The sequence below is a fragment of the Tarenaya hassleriana genome, unplaced genomic scaffold (assembly GCF_000463585.1).
Source record: "Tarenaya hassleriana unplaced genomic scaffold, ASM46358v1 Cleome9, whole genome shotgun sequence".
In the NCBI taxonomy this organism is placed as follows: Eukaryota; Viridiplantae; Streptophyta; class Magnoliopsida; order Brassicales; family Cleomaceae; genus Tarenaya; species Tarenaya hassleriana.
Genome location: NW_010971389.1, coordinates 3412292 through 3426904, shown reverse-complemented (window position 1 = coordinate 3426904; position 14613 = coordinate 3412292). Strand labels below are relative to the sequence as shown.

The window sequence follows — 14613 nt, the reverse complement described above, 5'->3', positions numbered from 1 at the left end:
GGGAAAGAACACCACCCATAGGTTAGAAAAAGGGGTCCCTTGCTCTATGAACATCCCTAATCCATCTTTTGATATTGCCATCTTTCTTACATAAGAAAGGTGAGTAAAGGAAAACAATGTGATCCATTTCTCCTCTGTTTTTTTTTTTCTTTTGTCAGTCTGAGAACGATCCAACGTGATCGTGGTCGTCATAGCCCCGTTCTGTTTCTGTAGAGCTCTCCTTTGAACAATAAAAGAGCCGATAGACGTTGAGTGCAATGCATTGTGGGAATTTCAATGGTCGGACCAACTTTGTGTATTTCAATCATTTCAAATAAACCCACCGGGATAAGTGGTTGCCTCCGTTCATACTTCATAACCCCCCACCTAGGTTGAAGGGCTGCTATAGGACAACAGTGCTCTTCCATTTTTGTAACCCTTTCTTACTTTTTTTTTTTAGTTTTAGTTTTGTGTTCTTTAGACAAAACTTCTTATTCCCTTACGAGCCCACAAAGAAGAGGTCTAACTCAATGATGAAACACTCTTTGGGTCCTACAAATAATCAATGAAAGAGGTACAGTTTTTTGTGTGTGTGTGTGTGTGTAAAAGAAGTGCAAAGTTTCAACAGCAGGGTGGCCCTTTTATGCTATTAACGTTGGCCTAATCACACGCATTACCAAAGAAGAATGTCTGTACTTCTTGATTTGTATAATGTCTCAAGGTGGGAAATTTAGTATATAATAATGTGATGGGCCTTTGAGTTGGTCCATCATCGCTCTTTATGCCACAAGAGTACATGCTTTAACTTCGAAATCATGTTTACTTATGTAATCGCTTTCTAATCATGGGAGATCAAAAGTTCTTCACTTTGCATGATTTTGAGGTGCATACACAAAGTTCTAAATACACGTGTTGAATCTTTATTTTTTTGGGCGAGAGAAGAAAGAAAGGAAAAAATTCTTTTATTCCTATATAACACATGACAGAGCATATCCCCCTATCAAAAGTTTCAAGGGATGACAAAGTGATGGACTTTCATTTAAAATCAGATATTTCCCATCACAACTAAATATCCCATGACCCAAATTGACATCTAACTAATAATATAAATAAATAAAAAAAAGAGTTGGAGAATGCAAAAAACATGAAAATATTTACCTAAGCTTCGATTTTTTTTTTTTTTGTGAATTCCCCCCAATATTTATTTGGTTATCTGAGAAGAGACCCCAAAGATTTGGTGGATGAAACGACACTTCTTACCAACCTATAGTCTATAGACTAAACAATGAAATAACCATACGGTATTCCAATTTTCTATAACCAAAACGACATCAATCAGTCTATGGCCAATGGGAACCCCTTTACGGCCGATGCGCTTTCTTGGCCGGAGGAGGAGGGTTCTGATCAGAACCATCGAAAGATAGGCGGCGTTTAGAGCCGTCTCCGGGTGCCAAACAAGAACCCTTTGAAGCATCCGATTGGTTCTCCATGGAAATTATCGAATCTGGTGTCCTCTGTCTCTTCTCTTCCATCTCCTGCATTATCCGATAGCACGAATACGCACTCTCCTGCAATCCGAAATCTCAAAATGTGAGTCCAAGTCCAAGATCAACGCTTAATTCACGAGATTAATAGCATCACATACTCACATTCTCACTAGATATCCACCAAGGGATCGAGCCGAGCTTCGTCCTCAAGTCTTCTATCGTCAATCTACTGTCTGACGCAGCCAACACTGCAGCAGCAGAGACGACCCACGAGTGATGATCCCTTAGACTGATCTCTGTTACAAATAAACCAAACATTGTCAATGACTAAGCGCTTATGACTTGCGTTGTGTCTCTACGAATCATTTCGCAATGCGTATTGCCATTGATTGCGTTTACCCTTTGTTAGGGCAAGCAGAGATTCAGAGACTCTTGGCGCCAACCCATCTGAGAAAGACTCGTCTTTGAAGAACTTGAATAGGAAGTAATGCAAGTAAGCGAAAGGGGTGATCAAATTCATCCTCCAATCCAAAGTCGTGAGGATTAACAATTCCATTCTCTGGATCAGCTTCGCTTCGAAAACGTAATCTTCTGAGGGAAATTCGGATAAACCCGGAACCCTAAATTCCTCCATCTTCGCCGCTAATGATAAACAAGCGACAGATAACAACCGAATCGCCCAAGATTTGCCCTCCTGCAATACAGATTTCATCGTAAAAGAAACCCAGAAAACGGGAAACCCACATGAGAAACCGTGGGATTTGAGTTACTCACATCGATGGATCTTCTGGAAATGAACAGATCGAAGTAGGAAATTCCCAGATACGCTGTTTGGTGCCCAAACCCGAATTTTGCTGCCGTCTGAATCAAAAACAAAGAAATTGACCACATTAGACGGGGATAGAGAGAGAGGGAGCAAAAGGATTTTCTAGGAAGCAAGTACGGACGTGGATAATCCAATCGATGGCGTCCAATCTGGCCCATCTGTGCCAGGTTGAGCCGGCGACCGTACGACCAGCACAAGACGACGCCATTTCATCGGGTTCTGATCCGACGCGACGGGTCTCTCGCCGGACCAGCTCCGACAAATACTCCTCATCGTCATTAGCCACAGCGACACAACACGAGTCGTGCACCGATCTCCGAGTTCCGACGTTGGTATCGCGGTCGCCGTCTTCATCGAGCTCCTCGTTCAGGCAAGACTCTGTTTCATGGCAGACGAGGAAACTGGAGAGAGGGGAACTCCCACTACCTGAACCATCGCTCTCACCCATCTAAAGACGACAGCGATCTCCGATGTTCCGTACACATCTAAAGAATAAGAGGATAAAAAAGGGAAATCCAGGACATGGGTATTGCTTGTCCCCGCAGTGAATTATCTCCTAAATCTCCGTTTCCGATTTTCCTTAAATGATTAGATTGATGAAATCTAGCGAAACAGGAAAGATATAACACGGAGAGACTGTGTTCGTCTACCGGTAATGGTGCCGCCAAAAATAAGTGGGGAGAGAGGGGGCGTTATTTAGCGGTTACATTTAAAAACAGATAAAATTTAACCCTGTTATTTATCTAACAACTATATTATTCTAATTAAAAAAACCCTAGTTTAAACAGCTGTCCCTGTTTTTCAGATTCTTTTTCATCAGAGTAGTGATCGAGTTATGGTGATATTTTGGACTTTAATTATATTTTAATTTGCTTATTTTTTATTCAATTTAAATTTTTTTAAGCATTGCGTTTATATCCTTTTGGTTTAATTCGATTTCAATTGTGTAAATTATATTCTATACCTTTTTTTTTCTAAAAACAATATTTTATTTTCGTTTCCTATTGAATAAATTATTGAGTTTAAACAAAATAACATCCGATCAATTATTAAATTTTATTTACCCGTTACGTAACTAAAATGTCCTCTTCAAGTGAAATACATTATAAAAGTATATAGTATAATTATAACTTCAGCTTTTGCCATAATGATCTTAAAGTTATTAAAAAACTATTCTATGTAGTAAAAACTCCACCGTATACAAAAAAACAACACGATTTTGGCATCATAGGGAGTTTCTTGTATAGTTTAAGAGAAGGAAAAATGCGCAAAGAGTGCTCCACCCAGGTTCGAACTCCACTTTTGGCAAATTACATATTATCAAAAAAAAAAAAAAAGAGAAGGGGAAAGATATACAAATACGATATAATGAAATCAAATAAACTATATTATATAAGCTTAAGCTTAATTACTGTCGATGATGAATTGGAAGGCCGAGTCCACAGACGGTCCCTTCTGTCACCGAGAACTTCGATAACTAAGCAAAATAAATAAATAGCAAAGGCTCTCCCATCCCATCTTTACATGTTCTTCTGCCTTTGACAGGTGGTCTCCATTACTAGTTGGCCCTTTTTTTTTTCTGTGTCAATTATATATATGTATATATATATATATATGTGTGTCATATATATATATATATGATATTCCGATATTTTATAATATAAGATGAAATGTCTTTAAAATGGACATAAAACCAATAAGACACGAGATCCGAAATCTGCGACTTTCATGTTTTGTGTTAGTGAAGTTGCATTTGTTCGATAAGCCACTTGGTACAAATAATATTTTGTATCTTTTGTATAATAATAATAATAATAATAATAATATGTGCGAGCAAAATGGCTTTGCGAATTTCTCGTACAGTGTATGGTACAACCTCAACGATATATATAACATGACTATTATCAAGTTCTATGATAAGACAGTATGTTACGCATGTACATTAAGCGGTAGATACGTGTGTTGTCTTTTCTCTACGGTGTATGGTCCAACCCTTATTTTATATATGTGATTTTCAACCACGGTTATGGGAAAAATATAATTCGTATAAAATGCGAAGCGAAACAAACACATATCATACATTCTATGAAAGCCAAGATACACGGTCCCTCTTTCTCCGGTAGAAGGTCGAGTCTCATTGATGACGCACGTGACCGGAACTGCAAGCGAGGAGCGTCATCACGTGTGAAAACGAAGAAGAAGATGCTCCATCTTGTAATACTAATACTAAACCAAAAGCCACATGATGTGATATGATTTTACATTTAATAAAAAGATCATTATTATTTATTTAAAATAAACTTTTAGCTTGTATATTATAAACCCATCGTACGGAAATAAACATTGCAATATATTATCCATCCTCGGGGCTTAGTGTCCACTTAAGGAGATCCTAACAAGTTTTCACGATTCCGAGACGTCGGTCAAACTTTGACCGTATCTTTTCTATTTGACGTACATGTCCACTATTTTCCTTTTGGGTTACAGGTTGGATGAACAACAATAGTTGTAGTATAAGATTTTATCAGTATTTTATTTTTTTTTATTTGTAGAATCTCAACAGCAAAGGTGTCGTGGTGTAGTTGGTTATCACGTCAGTCTAACACACTGAAGGTCTCCGGTTCGAGTCCGGGCGACGCCAATTTGCTTTATAATTTTTTAATTTTTAATCTCTATATTTTTAATGGGCTACAAATTAAAAAGTGAAGCCCATATTGTATTAGATAGGCTTTGACGTACCAATTATCAGTGAAGCCCATGGGTCTACTATCATCCATACCCTTACGAAAACGAATTATACGACATAGCACGATTCTACAATGATGTACCAATAACGGTCCGGTAAAATTGTTGCCTTTAGTTATAATATTTAACAAATCTATTTGTTTCTTATTTCGATTTCTTTATATTTACCATCATATATATATATATATATATATAATGAATTAATAAATACAAATTTGAATAATTATTCCCCTCATATTTTAGTAATTAGCATATCAATCGTTTATTTAAAAATATAATGTAATATGAAATACTAAATGACTAATGTCAAGATTAAAAAAGGCATTAATATTCAAAAACTTGATGAAATAATTTAATAAAAACAAAATGATGTCCTGCATGTTAGACTATGATGATTAGATATCCTATTGCTCCTAAGGGAGAGAAGGCTTGTTTACTTATATCATGCATTGGGAGGAACTTTTGCCATCCCCTCATAATGTGAGGCCATGTGCATGTGCATATCCTCATCATCTCACTCATCTTTTACAAATTGAGTCCTTAATCTGCTTCACATGCATGGACCAATTCGGTGATGATATATATATATATATATATATATTATACACATATACGATCTGGATTTTGATTGATTTGTAGAAGCCACACAAAAAAAACCGTATGTTATACGAGTCGGTCGTATGGTATCGTATCTTTGTCGACCTACAAACACCATAGTAGAAAATTTGGTTCATTTCAATTGGCATCGAACCAAATCTGAAGTTAAGAGCCCTTTGATGGCAAATTTACATCTATATTGTTTCTAACGTAAAAATTATTATTGATCTAAAAGAATGTCGTTATTCGATATAATAATTTTTTAAATGTTTAAGATTACGCTATATATACATAATAAATTATAATTAATTAATATAAATATTTAAAACATATATATAAATCATATCAAATGTATGGGAAATAAAATATCATATATCATAGATTCATAGGTAATATTTTATAGATAGAATATTTGACTAAAAACACTTTGTGAGATGTAATAGTCTCTACAATAGAGATGTTATATAGATTGAAATTTCCTATATTTTGTAACTATCTTATAACATCAAGACACATATTTCCAAGAAAAATTCTTTGTATATATATATATATATATAAAATCGAAGGGGAAAATCTATTGATAATGTGATTAGATTCATTAAACACAGAGAGAGAGAAAGTGCAAGTGCAATGAATCAGCTTGTTATTAGGGGAGGGGAGATGCATTGGATTCTCTCTTAACTCCTACTTTCATTAATTCTTTAACCACTTCCAATCGCATGCTTAATTAATATTCGTAAAAATTAAAAATGTAAACAAAATTAAACGAAATTACAACACCCACACACACTCTGACTTGATTATTTCAGGCATCCAACATATTTGGACATACTCTTGCCTTGAAATCTCTCTCGATATACACACGTGTGTGTAATAATATATAGGTTTTGTTTTTATCCCTAGAGACATAACGGTTGTAGGATTACTTTTTTCCCTACTAATAATAACTCTGTGTGTGTATACATATAGATATAGATTAGGGGTGTCAATTTGGGTCCGAGACCCGAAGTTCGGTCCGGCCCGGCCTAATCCGAAAATTAGCAGGTTTCGGGCCGGTCCGAAAACCCGATATTTTTTTAAAAAAATAATAAATTTTACAAAAGATTTATGCGGGCCGGGCCGGTCCGAACCCGATATATATAGGACTGGGCTTTGGATTTAACTAATTAGGTCCGAAAAAAATCGGGCCAGCCCAAATCCGAACTCGAAACCTTCGGACCGAGTGCGGACTCGGGCCGGATCGGGTCGGGCCGGCCCGATTGACACCCCTAATATAGATATATTGATATTCTACATAGAAGACAATCGTAAAAAAGACCTTTTTATAAATAAGAAAGATGAAAATATGAGATTAAGGATTAAAGGAACATTAAAGAAGTTTTATGATGCAAGTGAATGTTTTATGATCATTAAAAATCAATACATATTAAAAAATTAGATATGATTGGTTCGTACAACATATTCATAACGAAATTTGACGCGACAAAAGTAAATCGTTGCATTAAAAATTCATCAATCTCGATCAAGTTTTGGAGAGGTGGGAAGGTGGGTTTAATCACAAAGTGAAATTTAAAAAAAAAAAGTGGCAGATTTTTTTTAAAAAAAAGGAGATTTACAAAGGAAACAAACAAACATATCCTGAAAAGAAGGCGAGTTGGTCTGAGAAATGGGGGGCACACAAGTAAGTGCTTTGTCAACACACACACACACACAGAGAAGGAAAAAGCTTACTACACCTTCGCCATTGATTTGCATTAACATTAAACGTCCCTCGCTCTCTCTTTCGTTGGGTTCTCGCGCTTTTTTCTGCTTTTATTTCATTTTCTTTAAAGGGGGGGCTCGGAATTTGCGTTTTCTGTTTTGTGAAAGGTGACCGTTTGATTCGTGAAAAGGCAGATGAAAGATTGAGGCTTTTCATATATCTGGATCTGGGTTGGGGTGCCTCTGTTTCAGAGAGACGTTTTTGACATCACTTAGCTCGTTTGTAAGCAAGCATTCCAAAAGTAAATACAAGGGTTTTTCATGTTACGTGTTTTGTGGGGTTTTCTTCTTCTTTTTTAAGCCTCTTGGGGAGAGAGAGGGAGAGGTGTATACTTTCATATAAAGATAGAATTGAGCTCGCTAATGATTGACAGAGCCAACAAAAAAACGGAAGATTGCTTCTGGGGAAGAAAGAAGGCAAAATGCTTAAACTTTTATCTCTCTGGTTTCGTCTCTCTCTGTCTCTCTGCTGCGGTTGTCTCTCTTTCTTTCCATTTGATTCCATTAGGGTTTCATATTGGTTCATTGTCGCCGATGCCAGATCATTTTTGCGATTTCGTTTTGTAAGTTCCAGAGAAGAATCTCTTTTTAACATCTATGATACTTTGCAAGAGCTCTCCGGGTGAACGTTTTTGAGGAGTTGGGTTTTTCGCCGAAGACGGCAGCCTGGCAAATCGAATCGATTCCTGTTTATATAATATTAAAAAAATAAAGTCTTTCAACTTCCATTTTATATAAATAAAAAAGGGAAGAGAAGAGGGAGGCATGAATGTTGCTCTGAGATTTTCGTTGCATGTATCGAGAAAAAGATCTCTGCCACTGCCACTGATGTTCACTTGTTAGCTCTGCAGCACCATCCATTGAGAAAACACCCAGAAAAAGATTTGATTCTTCCTGTCTGTTGATTAGGTGGTAATCTTCAACTAACACCGAGAAATTCCATTTTCGATACTTGCAGGAAACACTTTCTTTTTGACATCGCCAGCAAACAAAGAACCAAACTTTGGATTCGGGGTGTCTGAAATCCAAAAGGGTCTGTGTATTTGCGTTGTGTCTGTGAATGTGTGAAGCGCTTTGGGACAATAGATAAAAGGAAAAAGAGAGAAAAAAAAAAGAGTGGGGGAAGGGCGGTGGTGTCAGTTTCGAGCGAGTGGGTGGGTGTATTGTGCATCTCAACGTTATTATATAATTCTTTCTTCCCCCAAGATTTTATATGGGTTTGTCTCCAATGTTCGTTTTCGAGATGTGAGACTCCATTAGCAAGCTTTCCTTGAGTGACCCTTTTCTTGGTCTGGGAGAAATTTCCTGTTCCGACTAAGAAACTTGCCCTCGTCTTTAGCTTCCTCTGGTTTGGGACTAGAGCACATCTGTTCCATAGGGTTCTTCAAAAGTTTACCTCTGGAAGTCTACTGCTGGTTCTGGATTGTGTTCTGGTCGGAGCTGAGGTTCTTGCAGTGTTGGGGCAAAAGGGAAGGGGAAGCAACTCCTGGAAAAAATGAAGTTTATGAAACTTGGATCCAAACCTGATTCATTTCAGTCTGAAGGAGACAATACAAGGTGTGTGTGTGTGTGTGTTTCCTTTTTCAGGTGTGGATCAGTTGCAATATATATACAGATATACAGCTAAGAACTAGCTTCTAGATCTGAAATGTTAGGAATATACAGAGTTATCTCATGGTTCTTGTTCGCAGAAACAGATTTTATAACTCAGATGCTCAGTTATGGCTATTCTATTGTCTCCTCGTGTTTTTTTAGACTTGCCTGTGTTTTTTTTCTTTCAGGTATGTGGCTACAGAATTAGCAACCGATCTTGTCGTGGTGATAGGTGATGTGAAGTTCTATCTGCATAAGGTAATGTACTCTTTAAAACACCTAATCTTTACAAGCAAAGAGAACAGAAGAACAGTTTAGTTAGGCAACTCTGTAGAAAGCTTAATACACGTAGAAGATAATGGCAGAGCATTTTCTGATGAATTCATTACAAGAACCCATGAATGTTTTGTCTGTAACAGTTTCCATTGCTGTCCAAAAGTGCACGCCTTCAGAAACTCGTCACGATCTCTGATGATGAAGAACACCGCGATGAAATCTACATGCCGGATATTCCTGGTGGTCCTGCCGCTTTTGAGATATGTTCCAAGTTTTGTTACGGCATGACGGTGACCCTAAATGCCTACAACGTCGTTGCAGCTCGTTGTGCCGCCGAGTTCCTCGGGATGTATGAGACTGTTGACAAAAGCAACCTCATCTACAAGATCGAAGTGTTCTTGAACTCGAGTATCTTCCACAGCTGGAAAGATTCTATAATCGTTCTCCAAACCACCAGGTCTCTTTCTCCATACTCCGAGGAACTCAAGCTTGTCAGCCGTTGCCTTGACTCCATTGCTTCCAAAGCTTCAATGGATGCCTCGAGAGTCGAATGGTCTTATACTTACAACAGGAAGAAACTCGAGAAGGGAGGTAATGGTGTGAGAAAACCGCAGGCTGTTCCAAGAGACTGGTGGGTGGAAGATCTCTGTGATCTTCACATCGACTTGTATAAACGGGTAATCACTACAATTGAGACGAAAGGGAATGTTCCGGCCGACGTTATTGGAGAAGCATTGTATGCTTATGCCCTGAGAAGGATACCCGGTTTCAGCAAGGGCTCGCCCCAAGTCAGTGACTTTGGAAAGTATTGGCCTTTGGCTGAAACCATCATAGAGCTTATTCCGGATGAGAAAGGCAGTGTTTCTTGTAGTTTCTTGATCAAGCTGTTGCGGGCGTCGGATCTTCTCGAGTGTGGAGAAACCGTGAAGAATAGATTGACGGAGAGAGTTGGCGAGCAGCTGGAAGAGGCGTCGCTGGGTGATCTTCTGTTGTACGATGTGGATATGGTGAGAATCCTAGTCGAGAAGTTCTTGGCACGGGATCGGGAAGCCGATTTTCCACCTACAGAAGACGAATTATCCTCGGATGTTTCGAGGGCGTTGGTTGCAAAGATCGTTGACGGATACCTCGCCGAGAAATCAAGGGATCCAGATCTACCCCTTCAGAAATTCCTCTCCCTTGCTGAAATGGTTTCAAACTTCCCACGGCAGTCTCATGACGGGGTTTATCGAGCCATCGACATGTTCCTCAAGGTATTCAATCCATCTTCACAAAGAACTTGAACTCGGGCTATATGTGTAAGATATAGAACTTGCCCTTGCCCTCGCCCTCTGTCTGCATCATTTCATTCCGAGCCGAGCATTCTTTCAACTTCTTGTTGGATTTTGATTAAAGGGTCATGCTCTGATCATAATTCAGGAACACCCATGGATCACAAAGAAGGAGAAGAAGAGGATATGCAGGTTGATGGACTGCAGGAAACTATCGGCAGAGGCCTGCGAGCACGCAGTCCAGAACGAGCGTCTGCCATTGCGGGTGATCGTCCAAGTCCTCTTCTTCGAACTGGCCAGAGCCAACGGCTCATCCACAGGAAACAGCACGCCTGACCTCCAGGCATCACGGTCCACGACCATAACCACAAACACGGAAGAGGACTGGGACCAGGAGGAGATCAAAGCCTTGAGAGGCGAACTAGCGAATCTGAGAATGGGGAAGAAGGGACGAGAAAGCGGCAAGGGGAAGGTGATGAAAGGAATGGCGGTTTCAAGAGTGTTTTCGAAGATGTGGTCAGGTAAAGACAGGAGCGCAGAGATCAGCAGCTCGTCGGAGACGTCGAGTCCTGGCTCTGTCAATGGAGATTCCAAGTCGTCTTCTTCCACAAGCAAGCGACATTAATGGCTTCTTCTAACCTCTTTGTTTCTCTTACCAAACCTGATTTCCATTTGTCTGGCCCTTTTTCCCACCTGCAAGCAAAATCGGTATGTTCTTCTTCAAAGATGATGATGATGATGATGATGGTGGTGGTATTAATGGTGAGCCGAACGGGGTTCAAATGGAGTTATGGGCCCATTTGAAATCCATGATAAGCACACGGCCCAAATTCAACAATCTCTCTATAATGACACCCCTACAAAAAAAAATGCCACATTTTCTATATGGTTATGTTACAAATTCATTCGTGATAATTAAGATTAAATATATCTCGGGCTTACAATTGAAGAATGGTATATCATATACTATAAATCTCCCCCGATAAAAAGAGTTATGTATAAAATGACAAAAGATCGAAGCTTTTAACGACCAATTCGATTGAAAAAAAAAAACGCTAAATAATTATTTTTTTAAAACTTAAAATTCGGAATGTATATATAACCAGATTTAATATCCAAAATGATCACCCTCTGGCCGTGAATCTTGGTCTTGTTGCTTTCAATCCATTTTTCAAAATAATAAACGACAAATATTGAGACGAAATATATATATATATATATATATATTTCACATACATAATTTACATCATTTTCCTTAATTATTGTCCCATTCCCATCTTTGAATATCCATTTTCCAATATTATATCACAGAATTTCTGGGTTTTGTTTTTTTTTTTCATAGTTCAGATCGAATGATGATGAAAAGGGACACTCGGTTGGGATTTAACGGGATTTTAGCCCTTGGAGTTGGATTCCAAGTAATATCATGATTTTACACATTTTGAAGATTAGTACAAATTCACATATATATATATACCAAGAATAGAACAAAACTTCAAATCCGAAATTATCGATATACGAATATCACCCCCACATGAACAGAGCTTAGTACACTTGTTCATGAGTGCATGCATCGACAAGACCTTATGACGCGTTCACACACTGCAACCAGAATATATATATATGGATACAAACAATACATCAAATTAAAATCAACTGTTATATAGGGACCGAAACTAAGAAAGCTTGGTCCAACGACATCATACAACAGCCCTGAATATTAGCAAAGATACTAATAACCCAACACACAAAAAAAAAAAGATGATGATGATGATGATTTTGTCCACTCTCGGACGCGACCTTTCGATGAGCATATTCCGAATTTCGATCTCTCCCCTTCACTTCATAGATAAGATGTTAATACACAATAACATTATATATATATATATATATATATAGAAATGAACCACTTTGTTAAACCTTTCAATTAAAAAAAAAAACAGAAAAAGACAATTTATTACAGATAAAATATAACGTAGGAAAAAAAAAGAAGAAGCTAAACCCATTTACAAAACTGGGCAAACGTAACCATAGGAGAGAGAATGCTTTTTACCACTAACTTGACAACTCACAAAACAAGAAGGATTAATTCTAAAACCAACAAACAAAAACTACCCTAGGATTCGATTTTTCATTTTAAATTTCGTTGAGGAAATTTAAAATTAAATTAAAATTCTCTGGGGTCAACAAAGATGGAAAGGCCAGGTGGTGACTTGGTCCCTCCCCCAAGCCGTTTGATGCACCAAAGATCCTCGGCGCACGATAGCATCTTCCAGTGAGGAATCCCCCGCCGGAATGGCTCCCCGCCGGCGACCTCCGCCGCCACGACGCCGCACCCTCCGTCCTTGGCGAGGTTGTGAGCGTGCCGGCAAAGGGCCCTCACCATCCCCGCCGCCTGCGGGCCCTCCCCTCCGATTCCGTACAGAAAGTAAAGCCCAAAGGGCCTGAACACCTCCGGGATCGACGGTAGCTTCAGAAACGGCAGCGTTTTGTCGATGGCTCGCGTCGTCTTCGCCACGGCTCGTCTCACGCGCGACGCGCCTCGCACCTCCAACCTGTACGCGTCCTTGCAGTTCCACACGCTCAGCACGGCCCATGACTCGGCCGGCTCCTCCAGGAACTTAACCGACCCGGGCCACGACCCGGACCAGTCACGTGGCACGGCGACGAATGTCCCGAGAACCGAAGCCGGTATAGCAACTCGGCGTCGGCCGGGTCGAGACGGAAGATGGTGAACCGCCGGTTAACGGAGAGCCGGTGGGCGAAAACCGGGTTGACCAGAATCGACGGTGTACGGAACTTGGAGTAACCACATTTCACAGTGAAAAGCTCGACGGAAGCGCGGTTGTCGTTTTCAGTTGCGATGTAAGAGTACTCGGCGCCGTTTTGTCGGAACCAATCTTCCATTGTCGTCACGAGCTTAAACCCTATGCCCAGCCTCCTGTGAGATCTCCATTGAAGAAAAAAAGTTTTTTTTTAAAAAAATTTCGAGTAATTAAGAGAATTAAACAACGTGATCATTGGTTAATGAATAATATGGAGGGGACCTGTGGGAAGGAGAGACGCGGAGGCCCAAGACGTAGGCGAGCTTGGTGTAGACGGGCTTGACGACGTCGTTTTGGGTTCTGTGAGTTCTGTCATGTCTTTTGCCACATGTAACGGTTTTGATGCATCCTCTGATCATGCCCACTATCTCCTTCTTCTCCGTACCTATCTCGGCCACCTGTTGCATTAATAATGTTTTCTATAATTATTTGTTCATGGACCCTTTATAAAAAAAAAAAGTCTCGAACTTTTTGGTTTATTAGTTGCTATTTTTCTGCCTAATTCCATTCCATCATAACTTATATCCAATATTTGTATTTTCTTTTCGGGTGAGACACGGAAAAAGACAGATCTTTTTAAAACTTGTTTCAAGGAAACGAGTTTTAGATTAGTTTATAATTAGTTGAACTAAAAACGTCAAAAGCTCGTGGCTTCTTCATCATCTTCTTCACTGAAAAACGAGTTTCTAATTATCTATCGATTCACAGAGAGAGAGAGAGAGATAGAGAGAGAGGAAACATAAAGGTGTGAGCTTTTTTTTTTTACCAGCATGAGAAAGGCGGGAGAATGTCGGACCCGACATATCGGGTCGCCCAAAAGGTCGGTGAAGAGAGAGAGCTTGCCGCTCGGACCGACCTCGCACCGCCTCTCCACGTCCTCGACTCCGGCTAAGTCTCTGGTCGGGTCGTACTCTCTCACCACCACCACCACCATATCCTCTCTCTCTCTCTCTGTCTCTGTATCTCTCTCTCTCTCTCTTCGAAGAAGAAACTATGAGAAACAGGAATTATCGGGACTCTTGGACGACAAACAGGCGTAGCTTGCTAGGGTTTATATATAGAGAGGATGTGACTGTAAAAATGGAAAGTCAGCAGATTTTTCGAGGGCAGAGGATTTTCTTTTTTTTCTTTATGTATTCCTTCGAACAATAACGTAAGGTTTAAGCAAAGACCGGAGTGGAGCTATGAGCTATGGATTTACCGGATATTGAAAAGTTTCAGGGGAAAAAAAAAGAGGATTGAGAAGATGAAAG

General features: G+C 39.4%; 2 protein-coding genes, 1 non-coding gene and 1 pseudogene across 4 annotated transcripts; 2 read left to right on the top strand and 2 right to left on the bottom strand.

Moving 5' to 3' along the window:
• Positions 1-925: 925 nt before the first annotated feature.
• On the bottom strand, positions 926-2950 carry LOC104804207 (cyclin-D5-1-like). The gene is made up of 5 exons (XM_010528412.1): positions 2414-2950; positions 2241-2327; positions 1866-2160; positions 1629-1762; positions 926-1547 (listed from the first exon to the last, which is right to left on the bottom strand). The coding sequence occupies exons 1-5, from the start codon at positions 2738-2740 to the stop codon at positions 1341-1343; spliced, it is 1050 nt and encodes a 349-aa protein (XP_010526714.1). The 5' UTR covers positions 2741-2950; the 3' UTR covers positions 926-1340.
• Positions 2951-4859: 1909 nt separating this feature from the next.
• On the top strand, positions 4860-4933 carry TRNAV-AAC. Its single transcript has one exon. It is a non-coding gene; the product is annotated as a tRNA-Val (tRNA).
• A 2447-nt stretch (positions 4934-7380) lies between these two features.
• Positions 7381-11343, top strand: LOC104804206 (BTB/POZ domain-containing protein NPY5-like). Of its 2 annotated transcripts, none has more exons than XM_010528411.2 (5): positions 7381-7869; positions 8354-8952; positions 9177-9246; positions 9408-10517; positions 10684-11343. In XM_010528411.2, the coding sequence occupies exons 2-5, from the start codon at positions 8891-8893 to the stop codon at positions 11158-11160; spliced, it is 1719 nt and encodes a 572-aa protein (XP_010526713.1). In that variant the 5' UTR covers positions 7381-7869; positions 8354-8890; the 3' UTR covers positions 11161-11343. The 2 variants fall into 2 exon arrangements, with proteins under 2 accessions (XP_010526713.1, XP_010526711.1); XM_010528409.2 differs by having other exon boundaries at positions 7381-7958.
• Positions 11344-12452: 1109 nt separating this feature from the next.
• Positions 12453-14613, bottom strand: LOC104804205 (annotated as a pseudogene).